Genomic DNA, 25,817 nt, shown 5'->3' with positions numbered 1-25,817 from the left:
CGTATCACGCTGGAAGGGGGCGATGTGCAAGTAGCGTCTGGGTCATCAAACTCTGGTCGCCTGCTCACTGGCTAGAGGTCTTATACGTGCCCCGCCCTCCTGACGCGCAGCCTGCTCTCTATGTTTATGACCCATGGCTACATCGAACTCTAGCGCCGTTTTTGTCGCAAACCCATTGGACAACATCCCACGTATCTCCGTGGACAATACCTTTGGAGCACTGCTGTTGGCGACTTGTATCGGCCTCACGTCTGTCCCTTCTCAACCACTTGACTCCGAGCGAAGAGCCGAATGTGACCGCTTCCTTCCCTCGCAGATTGTTCGGTCTGAATGTGCATCAAGCGTACCGGTACTTCCGTTTGTATCCTACTGATGCTCCGCTGTTCAAATGGGTGGTAAGTTCTTTACTTTCGCTTTCCATTGAACAAAAGCTCAAAAACGAATCCAAGGTCATATCAACGATGTAGTAGCATCCTTTCCTCCGTGCTCTCTACCGCCTGTTGACACCTCTTCTGGCTAGGACACTGGAAGTGGTTGACACCATTTTGGAGACCCACGCTAGGTATTTACTTTGAGCCACATATTACACGAAACGCACTGAAACTTTCCAGCTATTACTATTTAGTCACGAACTTCTTCAACCCAATAGCTCTGGAGAGGGGTGTGTGGTAAGCGAGAATTTGGTTGCTACTCCGAAGTCATCTGACTCGAGCGTGACTATAGGTCGCTTAAGGTACGTCGATACATGAATAAACTTCATTCGATGAGTACCTGGTTGACATGAGGATATAGCTTCTCGCTCTTAGTATGGTGAGCGATCTAACATTGACAGTAGTCATCAAGGTGCTGAGCATGCGAGTCATCATCAGGGTACCACGATGTTTGTCACGCAAATGTGAGCTGTCGCCCTATCTTATCCTTCCGATCATCTTGAGTATAATAGGTTCTTTGCTCGACGAGTCTACCTCAGTGCGTACATCCGTCATTAGTTACGTCAATGCGCTAATCTTCACCGCAGTTGGCTCCAACTACCGCATCATATCTATCATTGCAGTGAGCATGACTGCCTACTACATTCCCATTCCTATACTAAGCATAATCCCAGAGTATACTGTTGGTAGGGGAGCTGGGTGGGTTAAAAATCTCGACAATCCAAGTCCGTTGACATGAGAGATCTCATTGCGACTTTCAGCTTTTGCGGCAGGTATGTCATCCCGCCACAGTGGAACTCGGGCTGCAGCTGCAGCGTTCATCTACTCACCATCACGCATTTATCTACTTCCTAGCGTATACAATTGAGACGTGAGCCTTGTAGTTTGAGGTGTGCTCAACACTTCCTGACTCGGAGCACAGGTACATCCAAGTCACCTTCTTGAACTTCTACAACGTCTCACCGGTACGTTCTCGGGTGTTTCTTCGTGGTATACGTTGTGGTGTACTTGACATTGGCGAGATAATAGTGGGTATCTCCCGGAGTCTACGCTATGGCTGCGGCAGCAGATGGACTAGTAGCCACATCGCTTGTCCTGCTTGTTAGGCGCACTCGCAAGAACTTGAGGAGGTACGTGACATACCATAAAAGGCAAGAAGGAGATGCATATCATGCAGCAGGGTCGAACACCACATGGATGTGGTAGTCGTCTATGTAATGAATACGGGTGAGGCTTGAGTACTCGATTGGCCCTTGAACACATTACTCAACATTCCTACAGGGCTACTCACTAGGTAATGTCACGACGGTACATGCTGTCCGATTGGAATACTCAGCTTATTCCCTGTAGTATCCTGAGTGTTCTATCTCTCATTTTTGTGAGTTTCTGATTATGTCGGAGACCGTTTTCACTTCTCCGAATACCGCAATCTTCTATAGACCATTCTCTATACGCGGAACCTCATATACGCTGGCTTCAATATTGTGGCCACCAGATGTGAGCATGTTACGCGAGCATTGTAAATTATCGCTCACCTTCTTCCCAGTGTACTCTAACTCTCTGCTCGCTGTGTGAGATGCCCTCAGTTATAGGGAGCTCTGCTGTGCGCTGACAGTGTTCTAGCTTGAACTCTCGTAGATCTGAAAAGGATCATGGAGCGGAAGGGTTTGAGACTGGTTCCCTTGGTCTCACAGTGCTACGAAAACGACAAAATCAGGTCGTAGCCGACCAGTGGAACATCCCCCAGGTGCGTAGAAGACAAGGTCGAGATAGCGTCATAACTAATCAGGAATCAATCAGTTACCCGAGCTACCTAACGTCATAGATATCAAAGTCACAACCGAGATGATCGCCGACGGCGGGAATGAAGACAGGAGCGGGGATGGTACCAGCGTCCAGGACGACCAAGACATAAGTCCAAAGCAGTCTGGCCAACTGACATTATGAGATTGTTCTTAGCTACCCATCCTGATAATGATATGCTTAGATAGGTCTCTAGTGGTAAGCGAAGACGTGGTCGACTAGGCTGTATGTGTAGTACCGGGAAGGACCGAATTTCGAACGCCATCTGCCCAACTCGCGACCGACATTGCCTTATCTGCGAGATGCATATGGCTTGAGCGTGGTGTCTGACATCTCGTCCTCCTTTGCTTCAGCCATAACGTTTCTCGACCATAACCCATGGGAGCAATACCGGGGATGGTATTCTGAGCGCCATTCACACTATCCGGAGATCCCCAGACGCACTGGACGGTCCCGCTTCCTCTCGCTCTGACATGTCGCTCACTAACCATGAGTCCAAAGTGGGTAAGGCTAGTGGCCAGATCCTCTCCGGTAAACTCAGCGACGTGTCTGTTTTGTGCATTTGTAACCCCACCCAGTCAATCTACGGGTTGGGACGAATGCTTGAAGTACCCACGAAAAATTTTGTCTGCACCCGAAGCGTCAAACATCGCCACATTACCCTCCGAATTCTTCGGGTAGCAGGCTACCACATACCTCATCAGCACGCCTGTAGACTAGCATGATTTCTTCGCGCCTCGTCTGTGGTGCCTCCGATGCCAGGGTGGTGGGAGTATCTCCATCAGCGCTTCTCAAGATCATCTTATATTACAGGCACACGGGATTGCAACTGTCAAACTCTTCCGTGGAATATGAGTGGCGTTATCGGTGTCACCACGTAAGTCTAGGCCCCGTCGCGAAGGCACCCCTCAAGTAATCGATGAGGAGATAATGATGCCGCTCAAAGCTCCGGCACATTGAGGAAGCGTCCTTGGATCTTCCTAAGATACAGCTTTGAGGAACCTGTGATAACCCGCCGGGTGAGCAGAGCCGAAAGTACGTGAGAACCTAGAAAAATTAGCGCTGAATCAAGGGGGCTTAAGACGGCGGCATGTCAACTCTGTTCAACGGCCGCTCACCTGCAAGCTGTCTCGCTTCTTCTTCCTCCGCAGAACACTGGAATACCCGGGATGTGGGGCACGGGCAGCTCCCTGTGTTGCGCTGGGGCTATCACCGGAATAGTGAGTTCTCGGTTTTCCTTTCCTCCTTCAGCCATTGATGCTCGATACACTCATTTATACCTTCAATAGGCATCATGGATATGCTTCAACAAGCGCGCTATACGCGGAGACCACGCTGTAGGACTCTACCTGTCTTTTTGCGTGGCTTTCTACCTGGTAGCTAGAATAACTCCGCCATTGTCTGGCTTTCCACTCCAAGCGACGTTCTTCACTGCGTCGGCGTACTTCATTTCACTTGCTTGCACCACCATATTGTATCGTTTGTCTCCATGGCATCCTCTCGCCTCCTATCCGGGGCCGTTACTGTGGAGAATGAGTAGTATGCGATTGTCTTACGATACATTCTGCGGAAGACGATCCCGAACTCTGCATCAATTTCATGCCAAATATGGTCCTTTCGTCCGCATAGGTGAGTTATCAGAACGCGGCCGGGCTCGCGCTTCTTGACGGTTTTGTGTCCACAGGACCCAATATCCTCTCCATCAACTCTCCGTCTGGCGCATCTATTTATACTGCCATGGAGAAGAGCGATTCATATCGTTTCCCAAGTAATGACGGCGTGGTGGCGATGTTCTTTAAGCAAGACACCAAAGACCTCCATCGAGAACGGAAGCGCATCTGGAATGGCCTATTCTCACCAAGCGGGTATGTTATTCGGATGGCTGAACGTAAGATACTGCTGACTTTGTTTGGACATTTGACATAAGCCTTGCGCAGTTAGTTCCCTCGCTGGAGCAGCGGACGTGGGAGTTACTACAATGTCTCGAGCGTCGACAGTCCGGAAATGGTGGATGGGTTGACATCCCAGAGGCCTTCTATCATTGGTCCCATGATCTGACGGTAATTCAACAGCTTAGCTCCACTGAAACAGTTCGGAAATAAAGCTTGGATTTGCAGGGCGATATTGTATTCAGCGGGTGCAATGAATTGGTATGTCGGAACGGCATGTCATTTCTATCGAATCCTGAGACATTTGTCTGTAGGAGCTGATGAACAACGGTGACCCCCATGGTATCATAAACGCCGGGAAGATGGCGAATGCCGTGCATGAGAGGTGTGCGCTTTGATCACAGTGTCTGCTTGGCCTCTGATTACTCTCAAAGCTTCGGGCAGAGTCCATGGCTCCTCGAATTAGTTCGGTGCATCCCAATTGGACGAGAAGTGCACGGATTTGTTGGCCTTGCGGCGGAGATGACACGTAACAGGCTCAAAGCCGTGGACTTACCGCCTTTCCGAGACCTCATGTCTTATCTGGTTTGTTGTGTCACGTCTAGCATGCTCTTCGTATACATCTGACTCTGGTTAGATTGAGGCTGGTGTCCAAACCAAGGACCTCGAGAGGGATGCAATCGTTGCTATTTTGGGAGGTACTTATCTGGCTCACATGACGATTCGATTCACTAACACGTGCCTTAAGCGTCGGACAATACACCCGTCATGTTGGCATTGGCATGCTATTATCTGACTGCTGAGCCGCGGTGCTTCCGGAAGCTTCGCAAAGAACTGGAGCAAGTCTTTGCCGACCCCCTAGGCCCAATGCCCCTCAACACGTTGAGCAAACTTCCGGTGTTGAACGGGGTGATCGAGGAAGTCCTCAGATTGAACTCTCCTTACTTCATGCCTCGAGTCGTACCGCCGGGTGGAACTCATTTGGACGGACATTATATTCCTGAGAACACAATCGTCGCACTCGCCCCACATCTGCAGCATACAGATCCAGAGAACTTCTTTCCCGAACCATTGGTACGTTCTGGGAGCTCATGTGCGCATATATTTTCCAGCTAAGCTCACATCACTCCTTGAATGATCGCAGAGTTTTCGTCCAGAGAGATGGATGCCGCAAGGCTTGGGTCCCTACACCCGGACCAACAAGTCTGTGCTCGCGTCTTTCTCTTTCGGTACGTATACCCTAGTAGCCTCTACCTCCGCGTCTTATGCATGCTGCAGGTCCCCACGCTTGCATTGGAAAGACGCTCGCATACCACGAGATGAGATACGTTCTATCTCGCATGGCCTTAATCTACGACATGGAATTCGCGCCCGGATTCGATTGCCGGGCATTTCGGAGCGGCATCGTCAATATGCGAACTACATACATGAAAACGCCCCTTCGCATGAAACTCATCCGAAGACCTGGTATTGAATTCGAAGCCCTACTCGAAAAGCTCTCTTAGATTTGCAGGACGTCATTGGCGAGGCTGCCCATTCAACTCGTCAGTTAGTCGTCGAAATGCTTCCTTACCCTGTAGATTCGGGTGACTACCCAGCTTGAAGCTGCGGTTTTTGTGATCGCCAGCATCTTACTCAACTTTATTGTATGATAGCCATTCACCTTACTGGGAGTGCCCTTTATGGTTGTCCTTGGTATTCCCCTACTCATAAACTACCGTAGCCAGAATTATCTGTGGACAGCACGTCATCTGAGCGAATGATGGAGTCCGGAATCGGGCAAATCAAGGAACACACGGGCAGTGCAAGGGGCGTCATCTGAAAGATAACGTGCGTCACAGAAGGACAAGACTCTGACGTTATCATGTCCGTTAGACTGGGAACCCAATAGACAACAGCCTTGAATGACAGTCATTGGATGATATAAAAAACTTCTTCGCACAGCCCTTGACGGCCCATCCTTTCGACGGTATAAGCACCCCTCAGCGACAGCGTGCCCCTTTCTGCAGCGCTGATGATGCTATGTGAGTAATAGTATCACACCCGCAATATTTTCTCCAAAACACCATTACCCTTTTTTTGCACATTCGAATCAGACGGGAGTAGGAGAAATACGGACGGTGGGAAAGAAGTGGAGCGTGGGTGTATGTACATCAGTTCCGAGTATAAGATTCCCTCGCCCCTGGCCGTTCGTTCCACCCCCAGACTCCTCTCTCTCCGACTTCAGAGAAGAAGAAATCACTTGGGCCGCTGTTCCCTTCGTGTATGTGAGCATAATAAACGTCCCAATCAGGATGGTGCCATCCTGATAGGGGCGGTTATTCAGCTCACGTGAATCTCAGAGGCATGAGATGAGGATGATTCGGTCCAAGGTCTATATCTTATGAACCATGGTGATACCCTACTTCTGTAAGCCACGGCCAATCTGCTAAGACGGTGGCTCTAAGATTAGTCTTGACTCATGCAAAATGCTGAAAGTAAGGTGTAAATATTGTCGACAGAAGTGCGCGTGATCCGGAGAAGGGGGTTCTGGCAAGGACGATCCAGGAGTGTCACGAGTCTCGGGGGCGTACCTATGTAGAATGATGCCGGAAGGGGGTAGTCTTCAGCCGTAAAGTCAAACCGTACGTACTCAAAGCGTACAGTGGATGATGGAGGTGGGTATTGGCTGACATGTCCGGGAATGCATGCAGTCGTAAGGGGGGAGGATGGGAGATCGCGCATTGAATCAAAAAACAGAGCTGGCTGCATACTGTAGTGCTGGACTTCATCAAGACGCCTTTTCGCTGAAGGTTCAGTTCCCACAGTAGGCGCGATGAGGGGGCAGCAGAAACGGCAGCAGGAGCACAGGGAAGTGCGCAGCTGGAGATCAGGGCTAAAACATATGAAGTGTCCAGATTACACCTTCTACTACGATCACATTGGACTTCGATTACTATGCATTCGCAACAATCTCCACAGAACTGCGGCCTCCTACCAGAGATCAGAACACGACGGACTCTAGTATTGCGAGCGTTGAATTTGCAACTCCGCGCTATATCAGCGGTATTGAACCACTCACTGGAGAGCTATAAGGTCATCATCCATGGTCCTTTACCATAGAAGTGAACTCACCCCCATCTTGAGCTCAGACCATTACCTTTATCTCGCTGAGGTCTTGATCTTCCCGGTCCTGAACTGTTGTTGTTGGACGCACGAGACACTGGCAGGAAAGGCAACGGTCACTGCATAGACACTTCGAACTGCCGCCCATCTAGATGAGTCTCAATCTGCCGCCTTCATTGGAGTGATACACCATACTGATCTAGAAGAGTCCATCGTGGTGAAGATTGCCAGGTGACGCAGTAGCAATAGCGTGAACAGGAAGTGAGCAGAAACTTCAGGGATGAGAGGATGCGCCATGGCTCTGCCTGGTGTTCGATGAGGACATAAAAATGATTCTCTGTTTATGACCACACGAGTAGTTTAAAGGCTGCCAGAGAGCAGAGGGACCACTCGTCATACTCATCTTGCCATGAACATGATGCAGCTTGGGTCTGGCACTGAGAACCGTTCGGCTCTCATTCCTCCTGAAGTTCCTTCCTTGGACAACACATTCGGAGCCCTTCTCATTGGGACCATATGCACCTCAGTGTGAGTAATTACTGTTCCTTGATCGCGTCATTTCAGGAGCTAATGGGAAACATTGGCAGATTGTGGGGTTTATCGGCCCACCAACCCTATCGCTATTTCAAAACATATATCTTGGACCCTGTATTCCCGAAAGCCATGGAAAGTGGTCAGGAACAATCCCAAACCAATACGCTGACGAGCATACAGGTCTCGGTGTTTTGTGTCTTGGATGTAATCCACGAAATGATGGCCATGCATTTCTGGTGCGTCTTCATCCACTCAAAGTGACACGAGCATTCACCTACTACCAAGTTATTTCTACCTAGTCTCAAACTACTTCGATCCGATACGTCTCCTAAGCGGCATCTGGTTTGTATCCAATGTCCTCACATAATCTGCAAGCTAGAGCTGATATCTACCTGTCTTTGCGAGTGAGACGACATCGTTGTGAATTATGACAGAAGTACTAACACCTCGAGGCAGTTCATTGTCACCGTCACAGTAGGTTTATAGGATCGTTGGCGGACTACTCTGGCTGATTTTAAATCAGGGATTGATCGCAATGATCGCCCATCTGTACGCTCCTTTCTCCCGAATTCGATCTCCAAATATTTTCATCCGAATATTGACACCCCCTCCCTGGTCTAGATTCTTCACACGTCGTGTTTTTATCTGTACGACATTCCTTGCGGTACCACACATTGTACTCACAAGTGTCAGTATCCGGTCGCCCGAAACTGTTTCCTTTTTTTGCCGTAGGTCCAGATCAGTTACAGCTTAACGTTTAACCCTCACGCGGTCTGAAAGCAATATAGATCATCCTTGTGGTTGCCGAACTAGGCGAGTGCTACATCTCTGGGATACCATCGTTTCTGAGAACCTGTGGCTGCCTGGTAGCTTTCTGTATCAGTGAGTCATTGTAATGCTGGTCAATCGGTACGCTATACAGCTGACGACACACTTCTAGCTGCCACCATTGTAACGTGAGTCGACTCAGCACCATGTGAAATGCAGTGCATTCACATGGTCTAGCTTTGTCGACATCACCTTCGCGCGATGCCGACAGCACAGTTTTGTAAGTTCTTTTCAGCTACACCATTCAGCGTAAGATCGTGACAAGGCGATGCAGTGGATCATATACGCTGCGCTAGGATTGAGGGTCGTCACTGACCTCGTGCTTACCGGATCGCTCATATTCTTATTGCAAAGGAGTCGCACGAGATTCACGACGTATGTAAGCGTCTCAGGAGTTTCTTTGTACTAAAATATCCTTTCAGTACGGAACACATGATCGACATCTTGATCTTGTATGCTATCAATACGGGTCAGTTGGGTTCGAAACTATAGTTGGTTTTACACACTGACTTGCTTTATAGGATTAATCACTAGGTAAGGCCCCTTGGATCATTACTCAAGTCATGTATATGTACAACCATATTGCAGTCTCCTTAGCCTTGCAGCGGCAGTTGCGGTGGGTGACACTTCGGGGTGAGGTCATGATGAACAGGATCTAAGTCTCTTTGGTATACAGGCCGCGGTACTTCCGGATACACTCATCTATATCGCCATATATATCGTCTCGTCGAAGAGTATGTATTCGGGCTTGGAAGCCTATGGGTCAATTGATTGACTAGTACCTCCAGTGTACTCGACCTCTGTACTCGCCACGTCAGTGGAAGCCCATATAAGGCGTTGCTATACGCAGCACTGGCATTCAGTAGATTGAATTCCAGAAAGCGTCTCAGTCAACTTAGAGTGGGGAGGCGAACAAATCCTAGTAGTTGGTTGGACATGCATTCCCTAGACGTTCGCGTTCCCATCCCCAGTCATAGACACCAGCCTGAGGAGACACAGGTACGCATTACAGGGCTTAGTCCAGCTGGAGACTAGCATAACATTTCACACAGGACGCTATCGAGCTACAGATCAAGTCCACAGGCAGTGTGATTGGGAGTTCCAGCACGGTTGGAATCCGATGAATCGCCCTCTTGCTCCAGCCCCTCCCCTCCATGACAGTGCTTTTTGATGCTAACGACATAACCAATCGGTCAGCCAATGTAAACAAGCTATGCTCTGAAACATGAAACGATAAAAGCATAACAGTCCTCGACATATAGTATGTGCGAGGATCTGGCGGGCTGGCCCTAATGCGACACTCGTCGCTAGGCGATTGTTACAGGAATCATCGCGGGTATAGAAGGCCAGGTAGAGCAGTTCATAACATCAGCACTATCCACATCGCGTAAGAGGATGCTGACGTTTAAGAACCAGATCACCTTGGATCAAAACACGGCAGTGCCTTCAGACATATCATTATCCAAGGTTCGGGACTTGCTCGAATCGCTTACTTCTGGTCATCCGTCACAAAGGCATATTTAAGAAACACCGTCGTCCATTCGACTCTTGGGGCCGACAACGTGGTTGTCGATGACGTGCAGAGCAAGGCCCGGCGGCCCGATAGCAGCCCGGGGATCCAAGCTTGCACTGAGCGGCTCAAAGTCGTAGCTCCCACGAAGTCTAGCCTGAGTACAACCTGAAATTGACGAGGTATAGCGGTAACAGCGGTGGCCGGTGATGATGACTGATTTCTTCGGCTCAAGGTTACGATGATAGAATCATGATCATAGTGGTAGGGATGTGACAAGAGGGTCGGGCATGTTGCTAAAACGAACATACAACGAAGGACCAAGAGCAGATGCAGAGTGCGCGCAGAACCTATTGATACGTAGTAGGTCAGCTACACGTCACGTCAGTTGGTGCTGATATTCCGGTCATAGCAGGGGAACTCACCCGTTCGGCAACCCAGTCATCGATGTGGTCGGCATAAAGCTGGTGGAGTTGGAACGCACCCCAGGAAGACAAGGTGAAATGGCGTCAAGTTCGTACGGACGGACCATGCTCACCAACGAGGGCCAAGAGCAAGGGACCAAATAGCACCATCGCCAGTAGCATCATACTCCAGACCTAATGCTTCGATCCGTTCGGGCCCGTAACCGTCTTCGGTAGGAACAACGTGATGTGCTTGAACAAACGCTCGATGTCACCGAGCCACTCTTCTGCGACTGGCACCGTCGGAGCAGGTAGTGGCGACACGGCTCCCTTGGCTTTCTTCTTACCCAGCGACTCCAGGAACAGGAACAGCGCAAGCATCAAGTTGGTGAACCACGCGAGCGCAGCAACATAGAACACCGGGGTCACAGTCGCCGCGCCGTTGCGTACGCCGACCGCCGGCGAGAAGATCGGGATGAACGGACAACGGATCAAGAGTGCACCAACCGCGGAGGCCATCGCAAAGTCAAAGTAGAACACGCCCGAGGTGCAGCCCGAGCCGCACGCCGACATGGCGGCTTGCAGGGTGGCCCATCCTCCGCACAAGCCCTCCATGATCGGGGAAATGATAAAGAAGACGCTATGTGGCGTCGAAACGAGAATGAACATCAAAGTCCCTACGAACATATCCGTCAGCATTTGCAGGAGTGTTTCCAGACGGGAAGTACGTACGTCATGCAGGAACCGAACGTAGCAGCTGCTAGAACCATCAAACGTCCGTGCCTCTCGCCACAGCCGATCCACTCAATAGTGGTGGGAGCGGACAGAAGCTCCATAGTGGTCGTCACGATGATCTCAAGACGCGCAGCTCCAGCTTGGACAATTACGACGCTCGAAGGCGGTCGACGAGGGTACGTGAGGCTCCTGGGGGCTTCGGAGACACATGTGCGCACAGCGGGATACGCTACTCGCCGTCGGCCTACTAACCTCATCTTTGCGGGTGACCGGGGCGATGTGTTAGTTGTTGTAGACGAGGCATGATCGCCTGGGCCGGGAACTGTCTTCTTAGAGTGCGACTTCGACGCCGTCAATTGACCACTTGTTGTGCCTGCGGGGGCGGGATAGGAACCAGATGTAGGTCGTACAGAGCCGCGTCCACGCGAGGCTGAAGTGTTATATGAAGTATTTAGAAGAGTCTACGGCGTCGACCGCCTAGTATCACGAGGAGCTCGCCATGGATAAAAAAGGGGAAGGGAGGGAGGAAGGGGACCATACGGCGTAGTCCGTCTCGACGGCCAGCCGTGGCGCGATATCTCCTAATGCAGACCTCGGCCCCCGATCCGCCCTGTACCCACACACCTTCCTCAAGATGTTCGGTCGTCGGTCATTGGCTTGCAAATCCGCGCCGCAGCGGCCTGCCTGCTCAGGATGATGCCCCTAAACGGGATGAGGAAGAAAAGCTTGACGGTTGCAAGGCAATTTGGCTCATGTTTACTTGGGCGAGAGGACGAGCGGCGATCGGTAACGAGTCCATTCGACACGAGTCCCGACGCAGAACGGGGCGGCCAGAAGGTGTGTTGACTCGTGTCGGGATGAAAGGGGAGGGCGGAGGATAAGTCAACCCTGAGAGCAAGGAAAACACATGCCAAGTCAATGACGACAGAGAATCCCGCCAGCAGAGGCAAGTGTTGGGGAGAGGAATATGATGGGAGGAGGAAGGTGTAATGGGATGGGTACTCACCGACGAAGAGCGTCGACAGGTTACGTGGATCAAGGAGGACGTCCGGTGGAGACAAGGGAGCAGAACTGGGCATACCTTAGAAGGCGCGTGAAACAGAACGCGTCCCGACGGATGGTTCAACGAGTACGCATGAACATACAGCGAAGTGCGCTAAGACACATGGACTGAATCTGTGGAACAGACGTGAGCATGGATTCACTTCGACAAGAACTCGGCAAACCTTCTCCGGAGAGGCGGGCGGAAATGGGTTTACAAGCCGCGGAATGCAGAGTTGAGGTAGGCGTGAGCTGCGGCGCGGGATGAAATTTCAGCTTACCGTCATGGGCAAAGGTGGCCGTCGACGGCGTCCAGTAAAGCCCATGGTGGTGCACAAGGGCATACCAGTTGCCAGCAAAGGCCGGAAGTAAGAGCGAAGGTGCCATAGAACTAGAACCAGCGCAGCAAAGGAGAGCAAAAGGAGTATCAGAAGAATAGGAAAGATGCATGAATAGATCTATAACTCTCAGAGTCGGCAGGAAGGTCGTGTGACATAGCGAACAGCCTGCGCGACTGAAGAAGATGAACGTGCGGGGAGGGGCAGTCACAGCCGCGCGTTCATGCGATGAATAAAAGGGAAGTGGCAAGGAGAATAGACAGAAACCAAGAGAGAAGAAGAGTAGAAACGTACCGAAGGACTCACAAGAATCAGAGGATGAGCCGATCACATCGGCTGTCGTGAATGGAGGGCAAATGAAGCCAATCAATTGAGAAAAAGGGCTGAAGACGGTGCTGCAACCGTAGAAGGGCAGTAGCACAGCGAGGAGACACGCCGCGCCGGACCAAGAAGTGGAAGGGGAGTGGACAAAGACCAGACCGACGACTGGCGACGAGTGCCTACTGTAGTTGAACAGAATCACGTGATTGACGTGCGCGGGTAAGGTCGGGTTGGCCGTTGACCTTGCCACGTGCCTTCCATTGGTGGTCCTCTTGCGGCGGCCGTAGACGGCTACATCTCGCCACTTGCTAAGGCTCTGCTCTTCTGATGCCTATCGCCGGCTTTCCGCATAGAATGAGAGCAGCCGACATTGGAGCTCATCAAGCGATGCTAACACTTCAAAAGCACCGTGATCGTGCATCTCGAGTGTGTCGAATGCGTGCTGTGTATGGCTATTACGACGCTGACTGCTGGCATTTCACCAGTATTCGAGTCAGCGTCCTGCCTCGCGCGGAACTCTATTCGCGCGCATCCGCTTGAAGCCCCTTAGAATGTCCAGGCGTCTCCGAAACATCTGCGGGAACTCGAACATCACGAACATGCACCATGGAGCGGAGACTCCCGCAGGGGTGGACCACGTCCAGCGGTGGTCCCGAGAAGAGCTTCTGGTCCCGGTCACTCTCGCCGGTTCCGCATGAGGTACCAAGCCTGGTCTGGTCCAGAATAGGAAGTTGAAGACAGCTGCCGCACAGACCCTTCCTTCTGGTGAACATGCGATGAACAAACCTCAGCGTGAAGCGGTTGAAGGTGTGTACGACGATTCGCGCCACAGTCTTCCTTCGTCTCATATCATTCGCAGCCGTGGAAGCGCTTGGGAACCCGGACTGGTTGAATTGAGAGCGCTATTTTGGGGCGCCGAAGAGAGCTGAGACGTATGTCGATCTCATTTTCTTGCTCTTGTTCTTATCTTTGCTCACGTCTGTCGTAGCTTCCTTACTTCACCTGCAAACAACTTCCCGGAGTTCGAAAAACTCTACAACAAGGACTCTGTCGGTCACGCTGGTAAGCTGACTTTACGTTATCGCTGATACTGCAAACTAACATGTTGCAGGACCTGTCAGAATCTCGTCTGTAGGACCGTCTCCGGTGCTGAACTATCCTTCCTGACGGTGTGCTGACGTCGTACAATTCCGTGCTGTGACGACGGGGCTGGATGCTTCTCTGTGGAAGCACATGACGTTGACACGATCAATAATAGGGTGAGTACAGCTCCTGTGCTACCGTTGGTTGGCACATCTTACAATTGGTGTCTATCTTCCTAGCTCGTTGGCTCGGCACGTAACATGCATACAAGGGACAGTCGAAGCCACGTGTTGAACGGAAATACAGCTTGCCGGGCTCTTCAAATCTGCTGCGAACATCGATCCCAGGAAAGGCACTCGTAGCACTGCGCCGACACTGTCTATCTTCCTAGCTCTTGTCCGTCCGAACTTGACGGTGATCACCGCCGCATACGTCATCGCTACCGGCGTTGAGTCCGAACATGGCGGAGACGTGCACGTTGTCCATGCTGCCAAGGAAGTGATCCTGTGCGCGAGGTAAGGGGATCACGTTACGCTCGAAGCCCTATCATGTCTCATCGCGATCCTGTGCAGCACGGTCAAGTCCCCACATATCCTTGAGCTGAGCGGTATCGGAAATCGCAATGTATTGGAACCTCTCGGCATCCCGTTGCAGGTCGACCTTCCTTCTGTTGGTGAGAACCTGCAAGATCACCTGATCTTCACCAGCTGCGTCTTCCGTACGTACAACAATCCTCGTTTCATATGAATCCTGAGATACGACAACTCCGCAGAGATGAAGGAGGAGCACGGCTTCGTTACAAGCGAGACCATTACGTTGCCAGAAGTACAGGCAGAGCTCCAGAGCATCTAGTACGTACGCACCACAAGCAAGCCCCTGCGACGTGCGCTGACCTCGGGGCGTAGCGGAGAAGCAGCTGGTCCCCTCTCTTGCTTGCACTGGAATTACCTTCCTCTCGCTGCACATGTTCTCCGATTGGGCGGACGAGCTGATCGAGAAGGTTGAGAAGAGGATCGAACAGAACGTGGACAAGCTCTCGCCGGGTTTGAAGGAGCAGTACGAGTTGCAGCTGAAGTTGCTCAAGGACAAGAACGTGCCCGACCTCGAGATTGTCGTCTTCCCCGTCAACGTGCATCCTGCAGGTGAGTCTTCCACACCATGGGGCCGGATACCCAGTTGTGCTCAGCGCGTGTCAGGTCCTCTGAAACCGCACATCGGCCTCCTTCCCTCGATCGGTCACCCATTCTCTCGGGGAACCATTGTTCGTCGCGTTTTCTTCTTCATGTCATGCATGCGGAACTGACGCTGCCCGCTTCAGCACGCCAGCTCGAGTGACCCCAAGGTCCAGCCAACGATCGAGCCGAACTACCTCACGGAAGAGATTGACATAAACATCTAGTTGAATCTGCCAAGTTTATTCGGATAGTTATGCAGGATGGGCCTTGGAAAGATGTCAGTGAAGCGGAGCTGATTCCTGGCGCCAGTGTTACCGCGGACGAGCAACTGCGCGGTACGGAGAAAGCTTCTTGAGCTACTAGGTCTATCACTGCACGAGTACGCTGCAGCAGACTTCGTCGAAATGGACGTCGCTACTACTTGGCGTATGAATCTACTGTTCCCGTTTGCAGGAAACCTTGTTGACACGGTTGCAATTGTAGATTCGTCGGGCACGTGCTCGCTCGCGCCGAAGGAGAAGGGTGGTGTGGTCGACATCCATCTGAAGGCATATGATCCGTAGTCCTTACACTCAGCTATATCCTGACATCTCAAGCAGGTGTACGGCATGAAGAACATTCGCGTCGCTGACCTGTCTATTCTCCCTCTCCTTACTGTCTTCATACGCAAGGCACGGTTTGTCACATCTGGCAGGGAAGCGTCATTCTTATGGAGTCTGCTTCCCATATCCACCACCTATGGCATCGCAGACAAGGTACGTGACTGATAACATACACAGGTTCTGTCCTAACGAGTCGTGTAGCTGCCGACATCATCAAAGCGGACCATGGTATCTGATTGTTTCGTCAAGCATATAGTCACGGCTAATGGATCGCGCTCAGCTGCGCATGCCGCATGTTTCGTAAGCCAACCAGGGAGTTCCACTGTGCATGAGTTATTGCATGTGGTGGAAAAACGAGCACTGCTGCGCGTATGTATCATGTCCTCTTCATGTTTCCAAGAAGTGGCTAATCTGGGAAGTAGCACAAAGGCACTGCACGAACATGGCTGTGATGCAATCATGAACCGCCGATTGTGCCGTTTTGCTCATGTGAGGGCGACAGCGGCTCTCGTTGTGCTGATATGCGCTCGTACAACAGAGGACAGGGTTCATAGTCTTTGGTACTACTATGTTTACTACCCTGGTTGCGGATTAGGGACGCACCTGTCTTTCCAGGCTGGATCGGCCAGTCTCCCCATCCATTGAGGGAGAGGGATGTGGAGCCACAGTCAAGACTCATTGAATAGCCTTCCACGCGATCGCGGCGTACTCGGAAAAGTCTGTGGAGACCTATCTCTGCACGAGGTCGGCACTCCGATCTCCCGACATGTTGTGTGTGCGCAGGTATATGTTGTGGGACCCTGGTTCTCATAGCCGCCCACAAGGCTACCTCGCATCGTGTTCTCGCTTGGTGCTGAGCGCGTCCGAAATCGCGCTGGGTTTTATTGTGGTGGAATTGATCTTGGAGAAGTAAAAGCAATTCATACTTGTTCTTCGATTGTCGAGCCTCGCAAGGAGAAGGTATGTCTTATGGCCGCGATTAGACGATGTAGAGGCAAGGGATGTGAGCGCTGACGCGGGCTCCCTGAGAAGGCGAGTCAGCGCTGATGGAAGAACCTGCCTTCAATACTTCTTCTGTGCAGCGCCTGGCGAGACCGGTCTTGAGGTATCTCAGGCTACTCGCCGATGTGCTGCTGGGCTCGGCAAACTGGGGGCAGTGTTCACCAGAAGCTTGCTCCATATCGCGCCCAGCGCGTGAAGTGCGTGAAGTGGGTATCTTCGAAGTACTGGCGGTGTCAGATTTGGTGCGATTCTTCCTGAGTACGCCGTCATGGGTGTCGAGTGATCAGCCTTTCGGCTTTCGGCTAAGCTGAGTGCGCCCTCCTCTCTAATTTGCGATCCTCGCGAAGAAGCATATGACTTCCAGTGTAGGTGCCCCATCTTCGCTTCTCCTTCTACATGAAAACTGGTACTATATGAACACAGCACAAAACGCTTCAAAGAGCCTTATTACACAACTTCCAGTGCATTCAAAAGCAGAGTCACAGAGCCCGCCATGAACCACACTTCCACTGTCGAAGCATCAGCGGAGGCTTCCCTAATCCTCTCCAAAATCAACCGCGGGGGCACTATCGGCGTCGTCAATATTGGCGTCGCTATGTCTGCCATGTAAGCCACACAAGCCTAACTCATCGCATACCCACTAACCGATGCAAACACAGGGTGTATGGAGTCACATGCATTCAGACGTTTCAGTACTACCGCTCAGCTAAATCGAAGGAGGACTCGTTGTTCATCAAGGCACTAGTATGTGGGGTGGATGTTTCCTATTCCTGACCAATACTAACATTATCATCCTAGGTACCGTCTCTATGGTAGGCACCCGTCATCAACAGGCAACGATTGAGGTTGAAGTATCTCTCCAGGTTCCTAGACTCGGTCCATCAGGCACTCGTTATGCATGTTTCGTACTTCTATCTCATCACCAACTATGCAAACCCTGCCGCGCTGCTTCAAGCTGTATGGTATGTTAGAGCCCAGATTCTCTACCAGTTGATTCATTCCTTTCTCCGCAGGTCCATTCCGGTACGTACCAGTCGCCATGTACATGATTCATGATGTGTATGACGATTCATCATTTGCTAGAGCACAATCATTGTGACGGTACGAGGCAGGGTGCCATGCTTGATGTATCTTCGTCCTAATCCTGCTTCCTACTTCCAGGGCGTGATTGCCTTTTTGGCCGACGGGTTATGTCCATTCTTCATCACTGTGTGCCGTCTAGATGCTCACTTCTTAGTAGCTTCTTCCTCCTCAGGATTTGGCGGCGTATGTATCATGTTATCTCGTGGAAGTGTGATAGGCTGACAACCGCCAGTCAAGCGCAACATGGTCATCACCGCGAATTGCGTGAGTCGTTCTGAGTCTGAGTGCGTTTGTTTTCTGAACTTGCAACACAGATACTTGCCACAGTGGCCCATTTAGGTGAGCTTCATCATGGACTTCGCATCTACTAGTAACATGCCTGATGAGTTTTCAGCCACCAACCTGCGTAAGCGTTTGCCTCTGTTGATATCCTGATGATTTGGTATTCAACCCTCGAGACGTAGCCTACCCAATTCGGTTGTGAGTTCTCAAATCCTGAAGCCTGCAAAGAGCACCTATCTGTTATCCCCAGCTTAGAGTTCCGCTCACTTGTGGAGGCCGAGGCACAGCTCAAAGTATGTTCCTTCCCCCCTCTCTGATAGTTCGCTTCGACAAACACCGTAACCTCATAGGCGACGGGGACCGCGAGCTTAGCGGTGGGAGCTGCCGCCAATATGGTCATATCCGGAGCAATGGTATGGATATTGAGTCAAGAAAAGGCGACGACTCGTCGGTATGCACTCGCGATGGTAGTTCTCTAATTTACAGGCTATCAACACATCAACAGCTCCGCAAGCGTGCTTGAGAAGCTGATAATACTCACTGTTGCCAGTGGACCGCTGACTTGGTGGGCATCGTACCTCTTTCTCGTCCCCCGAAGCCGCTGTACTCATGTGCGTCACTCTTAGCATATTTGAGATTGCTGCTCTTGTCTCCGTAAGCACCCCATCTCTATAGCATGTGAGGTTGATGAGCTCTGACTTTTGACTAGTACCTGGCAGCTCAATCTCTGCTCTACAACCTGTTCTTTGAGATCATACTTGGAAAGCGTGAGTTCACCACCCTATGGCTTGCACCGCCACTCTAGTTAATCGTCTGCCCACCAGTGTACGTCAATGCAGTCTTGACGGCGTAAGTAAGGACTACGATGGCAGAAGTCTCCGACTGATATAACATCCATAGGCTTAACTCTCGGGCCTACGTCGGCAAAAAGTGGGATGGTGGCGTTGATATCAGCTCTATCTCGCTCCCCACATTTCAACTCAATGGCACCAGCTTTTCCAATAACCGGACTACAGATTCCGCAGCTGTAGGTGCCTATCATACACGAAGTTCCCTTGATTGCTCATATCACTTCAAAATAGATTACCATTGACGAGACAAACAAAGAGGGTGACAAGGCCAGTGCCACTGTCTGAACTCGACGTGAGGGCAAGTATGTTATCTCTCGCACGAGGGATATGTGTACTGACACATGTATATCTAGTGAACTATTCAATACTGATGATATATCAAGGAGATCGTACATCCATGCCGCGGAGCAGATGTTTTCATGTTTCCTATGAGAACGTAGGCGTCGGCTCTGAGCAATCTACATAGGCGTTCAGCTGTATTATGCCCACTGCTTGACATGTACTCAACATAGGCCGCACAAGTGTTTCTTGACTTTCTCTACGATGGCTTTACCAAAACAGATCTGGCTCGAATGATGTGGAATACCTGACTCCCGAGGGCGTTCCGGTATATTTGACGAATGATTGATCTCAATGTACATGGAGGAAGACGTCCCCATACTGCGGGAGTACAAGTCAAGACCGTAGTATCGTCTTAGACGTTGTGATATGGTCAAAGTGATTCCAAGAATATATCAGTCAGCTAAGCGACCCCTCAAGGGCCCCGGATGACATCAAATACTGTAATACAGGTCAATAGTATCACCGCTTTGAAAAACAGAATTTTTCAAGACGATGATACTACCTACCCACACTCTCCACTAGTCGTGGAGGAGAAATGACCTACACTGTGAATAATGCTACGTATGGAGTATATACCATCGGGGAACGATCAGAAGGCCGAAGCTACGATGGCCTCAATCATGAATACGCAAACGAGGTAGTCGACCACACATGGGATATGCTGGTCTCATCCATTACAAACTGGATTGAGATGCGGCATGGATCAGACAGATTGTACAAACAGTATTCAGACAATACTTACTATCGAAAATCATGCTTAAGCCTCATACTTGAAGGCGTTCAAAGTCTTGCACGTTCTCCACAGAGGATTCATGTATCAAGGTAATTTCTGTGCAGTATCATTGACAGAGTCAGCAGAGCGGTCGACTTAGGCCTGATACTCTGTTAGCGCACTGATGGACATTCGAATGGTGGAGCGCACATTACCTTCGCGTCATGAGGTTTCTATTCCTCGGATATTGCGCAGTCCCGCTATCGACTAGCTGGTGATCCAGTCATACCGAAAGACGGTGCGTCCTTGACCATATCACCGCCCTAGGTTCCCAGAGACGGAGAAGCATTGGGGCCTAGAGCATCGTGAGTGACTTCATCCATCTAGTGATCATTGGGATTACTCACCCCGTCATGAAGGTATCGACATACACTAAGCAAGCGACAGTGTGGGCTATTGATATGCAAAGAGTCACCTACGTGGCCTAGTCTTCGTTGCAGGAGCTCCACAAGCCGTGTTGATTAGCTCGTCCAGTTGAATGAGAGCCTAGGTCCGAGTCAGTAGTCTATATTTCGTCGTAAAGGAAACGATCTATAAAAACACAGGAGACATCAGATTGAATATCATACAGATCAAAGACCAGGACCGCTCTCACAGAACATAGAGCGTATGTCAAGGGTGGGGGGTCGGACGATCCGAAGAAACCGAGGTGAAGGTAGACGGCACTCCTGCAGCTGGGTCCCTCGAGGCTCCTGCAAGTCCCCGCAGCTTTGAGGCGCCTATCGCGTGCACGCTCGCGCAAACCTGCGGGATGCTGAGTCCTGGGCGAGCCGGACCGGAGTCGAGCTGTCACCCGCAGACGCCATCACTCCGTGCGAGAGCGGAGGATTACGAGTACAACCACCCACGCCTGTCGCTGCCACCCACAATTCTATGGGCGGATGGGGCGCGACTCCGGTCTTGTTTTCACCTGATGACCGAGCACATCTGGCAGCTCGCCTTACGTCTCCCCCTATGTCAAGTTGAAGTACAAGGTGTTGTGGATGTACGATTTCCTTGCACGCTCAAATAAATCACAGAACAGTAAGATAAGCAAACAGTCGAAGTCGAAGTTGGGTACCCAATCGTGATAACACAGAAAATATCCTGTGCAACTGACCCCACCACTGTGGGCTCGTGCTGGGCACCTAAAAGGCAATACGTGACCGGAATAGATAGTATGGAAGACTCACCAACGTCATCTCATATTCGCATGTCATCTCTGATGGCCTGTTCCGAAGCATATGACCATGAAGACTTCCGCCGAAGATTACCTGGCGCATGCATACAGTCTGAGGCCCATTCATCACATCCCCGGATGGGTACACACCTGAGGTTTTGATAGCGACAGTATCCTCTAAAATGACTTCGTTCCCTGTGATGAACGCGGACAAGAGGAAAAGTAGTCTCCGGCAGCGACCGGGTCTCCGGATGTACCATCACCCGCTTAACCTGTACACAAGGGTGAGATCCGCCCAAACCGCCAGAGGAATATGTTATTATGATAGAGAGCGGGCCAAGCAGAATCCAATGCGGCTTCTGGTCGAGCGGGCATGACATGCTGTTAGCAGCTATACAGCTCGACCGCATGGGCGCCGTTCTGCCCACCGCCGGATTTGTTTTCCGTTGTGGGTGCCCTTTGTTTGTCTCTGAGAAAATTTCGTAATTTGACCAGCGCCCGTTGCTTGATGGGATCGTGAAATATTATCAAATTCAATCGCGGATCGAAATCGGATCGAGAGCACTTGTACAAGATCAAACTGTGTCACTTTCATGATATTCGAGTGGAGTTCACAAGCCATCTACACTTGACTGATATGCTGCTCGTCGGTGTCCGAGAGGAGGCCTCACAACATGGGGGACGATAGGGTAGAACAGAGAAAGGACAAAGCTACTTAAATTACTTCGGCGCACCCAATGCATCGTTCTGAGGTAAACTGAACAGGTATACATATGACGCCCTACACCGCCTTCAAAGTTCCTGGCCCTTCTCCGAGAGGGCGATGAAGCCCTGCGAGCCGTTCTGGGGGTCAGCCTCCACATCGGACGATGTCATGTCTTGCTTCTCGAGCCCGTAGCGGCTGTCCGTCGCGGTATGCATGGGGATCTCCTTGAGCAGGAGAGTGGTGAGCAACCCGCCGCCCGCGAGACCGAGCATGACCTTCCAGACGATGGACATGGAGGTCGCAAACGCGATGCGGACCTCGGTCCGTAGAGGCTCTTCGAGCGTCGGGATGATGGGGATGATGGCGTAGGCGATCTCGACGCCTTCAGGGAACTGCCCAGCGAAGGCGGAGGGAAGGTGCTTCTTGAGTTCGTTCTGCAGGATAGATGCTGAAATAGTGATGCCCCACGTCTGTACGACGAAGGAGAAATCAGTGATGTGCACTGATTATGTATGGAATGACGTACCTGCGCGAACTGACGGAGGAAGTTCTGGAACGCGAGAGCTGCAGCAAAACGAGGCACAGGACTGGACGCAAGGATGGGAAAGACAGAGGCGGACCACTAGCATGCCAAGGCAGGGGTGAGTCGAGCTGTCTCAAAATCAACCAGAGACACTTACGATGATACCGATACCAGCCGCGGTGATGACCTGGAAGCCAGCCCACATGCCGGTCGAAGAATTGTACTTGAACAGAGTGAAGAGTCCAAAGCCGATGAGCATGAGGATCCAGCCCACGTAGTTTGCCGGGCGATACTTTGCCATCCTCTTCACGACTCCACCAGCGAAGAGTGATAGAGGAGCGCAAATGAGCGTGGTGGCGAGCATGTTGACGCTGGAGTGGATGGGGCTGGCGCCGAAGCAAGCCTGGAAATATACAGGAATATAGACTAAATCGCGTTAGCTATGCCGTTCAGCGGATTATGAAACAGGACACATACACATAGTCGACATGGTGACAATACCATGAAAGAACGTTGCAAGATATCTGGTACGTGAAGGTGATGAGTGAATCGAAACAAAAAGATGGGGGGTGCGTCTCACCCGCTCAAGGCCGTCCTGCTATGAAGGATGTCCAAAGGAGTGGTCGGTTCGCGTGGAACAAGGCTTTCGAATACAAAGAATGCAAGGATGAATACGACCCCGATGATGAGTGGTGCCAGAACATGAGACGAGCTCCAAGGGAAACGGATGCCTCCCCAAGTCAACGCCAGCAATGCAAGTGTCGTGCCAACGATGATAATCAAGTTACCACTACGAATGAAGTATTAGTATAGCACCGCTGTTAGCGACGATATGACTGACATCCAATCGACCCGTGCGAGCTTCTCTCTTATGGATCCTTCAGGAGTCCTCACACGGAGAAAAACTGCGACGAGGACGAAGGATATCCCCGCCAATGGGAGATTCAGGTCTATAACAGAGGTGTAGATGAAGATCTTCAGTAACAAAGCGAGAGGGGAAGGCTGAAATCCGTACAGAACAGCCATCTCCAAGTCGCATCTTGAGCAAGCGAGCCGGCCTTACCAAGGGTATGTTATATCGTGCTCTTCTCCAATTAGACGATGGAGTATTTACTCACTATGGTCGGACCAATAGCTCCTGCAAGTGCCCAAACGAGGATGAGAATACCTTGGTACGTTCCACGTTCCGCGAGCGACACCAAGTCACCAAGGATGATTGAACCCAAGTTCACGATGGCACCTCCGCCAATCCCTTGGACGGCTGAAAGCAACAATTTCACAATTGCGATAGCGGAAGAAGTAGAAAAACGTACTTCGAGCAGCAATCAGCCAATTCATGGTCTGTGCGGCTCCAGCCAGAGCACTTCCAACCAAGAAGATCGCAATGGACACCAGCATGATTGGCCGACGTCCAAAAACGTCCGCGAGGCGACCAGAGAAGGGTAGGATTGCTGTGCTAGCGAGGCCGTATGCCGACCCAATCCAGACGAAGTCGTCGCCACCATGAAGGTCGCTCGTTATTGTAGGGACTGCGGTCGACACGGCGGTCATGTCAAGCGCGCTGAGGAAATTGGCAACGACGACTGCAATGAAAGACAACCAGAAAGCTGAACCTTTCCCCGACTTGGGGGGCGGAGGGGCTGGCGAGGACATGGCGGTAGGAGATTGAGGTCGAGGGGCGGGGAGCGCTGTCGTGGGGGCGACGTGCGTGAGGGAATGACAAGGCGTCAGAAGGTTCGAGTGGAATATAAACGGGGTGCTTCGCGAGCATGGAACGCATGGGCTACTGAAGATGATTGAGGCGCCTAAACAGAGTCTACTAGCCCTTGTGTGAAGGCTGCAAACAGAGGAAACGATGGTGCACCTAGAGGACTGGAGCTATCAGTATCACGCGCTCATCAGCGGCTGTACTTGAGAACACATCGAAATGCCATGCTGCGTTCGGAGAGCAGACCTGCCGGCGAAGCATGCATACCGCTGGCGTGGCGCGGTGAGGCCGGCTGTACCGCCGATGAGCCCCATGTTCACACAAGTAGCCTAGAAGCGTGCATCAAGTCCCGCGGGAGGCGCGGTGGGCGTATGTGGGCAAGCAAGAACAATCAGAATAGCAGGATCCTGCAGTCATATACCAGTACAGAGCAACGTGGTATTGTCTTGCGCGTCGACAATATCGCAAGTTCAGACAAAAAGACAAGAGTCGGGTCATTCGTCATCATTCGAGGCTGCGGTCGAGTCGGTGATCAGACAATGACCGGTGAAGATGCTGGTTGGACGGGAGTAGAATGGGAATGGAAGCTCTCCGGTGTACACGTACTTCTAATCGGCCCATCGCAAGCAGTGTAAGTCCCATAAATGGGTTATCCGTCCCTAGAATTCCTTGCGCGCCTGATAACTGTTGTCCGATCTACCTGGTTTGTCCACCGTGAGCTGTCCGTCCTGAGGCCTCTGAGATGAAAACCTCCTCCTGCCTGGTTCCTTCCACAGCATCGTGAGCTTGGTAGTGCCAAATTGGAGGCAGAAAACCCTGTCTATGACCATGATCTGTATACTCATCACCCAGTTGCAGGCGCTGACAGAGACACCAACCCGACAATTCTCATTGCGCATGGCCTGGCCACAGTAAGTCACGGAACCTTCAGAGATGTTCACTCAGACTCCTCCAAAAGCTCTGTGCTTTCTGTTTTACACATAGACACACGAAATCTGTGTTGGAATCCTGGCGTCAAGATGGCGAGCTCGCGGAACGAGCGCCACAGGTCCCGCCCCCCGACGGATACCCGCGCCCTTATCTACCCCTATTCTACTGTGTATATAAGGTCTATTGTATGTACTATGTACGGCACGCGTTTGCACCGGCCAAACGCGAATCCCATTTGTGCCCGCTTGCCCTCGAACTTCTACACAAACGCGTCTCCTCTGCCCGAAGGATAATTCGAGGCACTGCCTAGTGGGGCCGAAGCCACTCGACGATCCCGCGAACCGACGACCCATGACGACGACCGACCCGACGACAACGACCGACCCGACGACGACCCCGTGCACCCCGACGACCCCGTAACCGTGACCGCCCCGCGCTCCCCGCTGCTCCCGCCCCGATGGCACCGCCCACAATTGCAAAGCTCGCCGACGACAACTACGCCGAATGGGTTATCGGCATGGAGGCCCTCCTTGTTCGCAAGGGTCTCTGGGAGGTTACGAGCGCCCCTGCTGATGAAACCCGCCCTCCGGCTCTGATAACACGAAGGCTGTGCGTGCCTGGCGTGCGAAGATCGCAGAAGCGCGCGCCGAGATTATCTTG

At 51.5% G+C, this 25,817-nt stretch overlaps 6 protein-coding genes across 6 annotated transcripts; 4 read left to right on the top strand and 2 right to left on the bottom strand.

Moving 5' to 3' along the window:
• Positions 1-3,324: 3,324 nt before the first annotated feature.
• On the top strand, positions 3,325-5,628 carry DICSQDRAFT_150544 (cytochrome P450; the record flags this gene model as incomplete). Its single annotated transcript, XM_007370993.1, has 11 exons — positions 3,325-3,454; positions 3,654-3,863; positions 3,919-4,099; positions 4,162-4,294; positions 4,352-4,384; positions 4,438-4,508; positions 4,558-4,708; positions 4,761-4,821; positions 4,872-5,197; positions 5,268-5,352; positions 5,402-5,628. 11 exons carry the CDS (start codon positions 3,325-3,327, stop codon positions 5,626-5,628), a joined length of 1,608 nt encoding a protein of 535 aa, XP_007371055.1.
• A 2,009-nt stretch (positions 5,629-7,637) lies between these two features.
• DICSQDRAFT_130212 (uncharacterized protein) lies at positions 7,638-9,714 on the top strand (the record flags this gene model as incomplete). The annotated part of the gene is made up of 12 exons (XM_007370992.1): positions 7,638-7,756; positions 7,890-7,998; positions 8,551-8,644; positions 8,685-8,718; positions 8,750-8,810; positions 8,865-8,965; positions 9,013-9,059; positions 9,112-9,124; positions 9,179-9,206; positions 9,267-9,324; positions 9,540-9,589; positions 9,643-9,714. 12 exons carry the CDS (start codon positions 7,638-7,640, stop codon positions 9,712-9,714), a joined length of 786 nt encoding a protein of 261 aa, XP_007371054.1.
• A 396-nt stretch (positions 9,715-10,110) lies between these two features.
• Positions 10,111-13,068, bottom strand: DICSQDRAFT_163966 (uncharacterized protein; the record flags this gene model as incomplete). Its single annotated transcript, XM_007370991.1, has 8 exons — positions 12,925-13,068; positions 12,466-12,532; positions 12,246-12,415; positions 11,237-12,127; positions 10,730-11,144; positions 10,526-10,564; positions 10,412-10,472; positions 10,111-10,268 (listed from the first exon to the last, which is right to left on the bottom strand). The coding sequence occupies exons 4-8, from the start codon at positions 11,494-11,496 to the stop codon at positions 10,111-10,113; spliced, it is 933 nt and encodes a 310-aa protein (XP_007371053.1). The 5' UTR covers positions 11,497-12,127; positions 12,246-12,415; positions 12,466-12,532; positions 12,925-13,068.
• A 647-nt stretch (positions 13,069-13,715) lies between these two features.
• Positions 13,716-15,872, top strand: DICSQDRAFT_157994 (uncharacterized protein; the record flags this gene model as incomplete). The annotated part of the gene is made up of 9 exons (XM_007370990.1): positions 13,716-13,739; positions 14,329-14,528; positions 14,595-14,740; positions 14,928-15,164; positions 15,219-15,283; positions 15,341-15,532; positions 15,591-15,623; positions 15,681-15,745; positions 15,797-15,872. The coding sequence occupies 6 exons, from the start codon at positions 13,716-13,718 to the stop codon at positions 15,419-15,421; spliced, it is 753 nt and encodes a 250-aa protein (XP_007371052.1). The 3' UTR covers positions 15,422-15,532; positions 15,591-15,623; positions 15,681-15,745; positions 15,797-15,872.
• A 1,422-nt stretch (positions 15,873-17,294) lies between these two features.
• Positions 17,295-19,302, top strand: DICSQDRAFT_175115 (uncharacterized protein; the record flags this gene model as incomplete). The annotated part of the gene is made up of 19 exons (XM_007370989.1): positions 17,295-17,407; positions 17,461-17,545; positions 17,600-17,613; positions 17,665-17,763; positions 17,815-17,824; positions 17,885-17,902; positions 17,963-17,988; positions 18,042-18,067; positions 18,117-18,148; positions 18,199-18,223; positions 18,279-18,290; positions 18,395-18,459; positions 18,517-18,617; positions 18,717-18,731; positions 18,793-18,820; positions 18,876-18,933; positions 18,991-19,015; positions 19,067-19,193; positions 19,249-19,302. The coding sequence occupies 19 exons, from the start codon at positions 17,295-17,297 to the stop codon at positions 19,300-19,302; spliced, it is 933 nt and encodes a 310-aa protein (XP_007371051.1).
• A 2,708-nt stretch (positions 19,303-22,010) lies between these two features.
• DICSQDRAFT_157992 (iron permease) lies at positions 22,011-24,172 on the bottom strand (the record flags this gene model as incomplete). The annotated part of the gene is made up of 10 exons (XM_007370988.1): positions 22,011-22,047; positions 22,159-22,466; positions 22,523-22,618; positions 22,677-22,945; positions 22,997-23,043; positions 23,100-23,309; positions 23,361-23,469; positions 23,535-23,577; positions 23,638-23,780; positions 23,833-24,172. The coding sequence occupies 10 exons, from the start codon at positions 24,170-24,172 to the stop codon at positions 22,011-22,013; spliced, it is 1,602 nt and encodes a 533-aa protein (XP_007371050.1).
• Between the last annotated feature and the right edge of the window lie 1,645 nt (positions 24,173-25,817).

Source organism: Dichomitus squalens (assembly GCF_000275845.1).
Source record: "Dichomitus squalens LYAD-421 SS1 unplaced genomic scaffold DICSQscaffold_83, whole genome shotgun sequence".
Classification (NCBI taxonomy): domain Eukaryota; kingdom Fungi; phylum Basidiomycota; class Agaricomycetes; order Polyporales; family Polyporaceae; genus Dichomitus; species Dichomitus squalens.
This window is presented reverse-complemented; position numbering and strand designations above follow the sequence as displayed.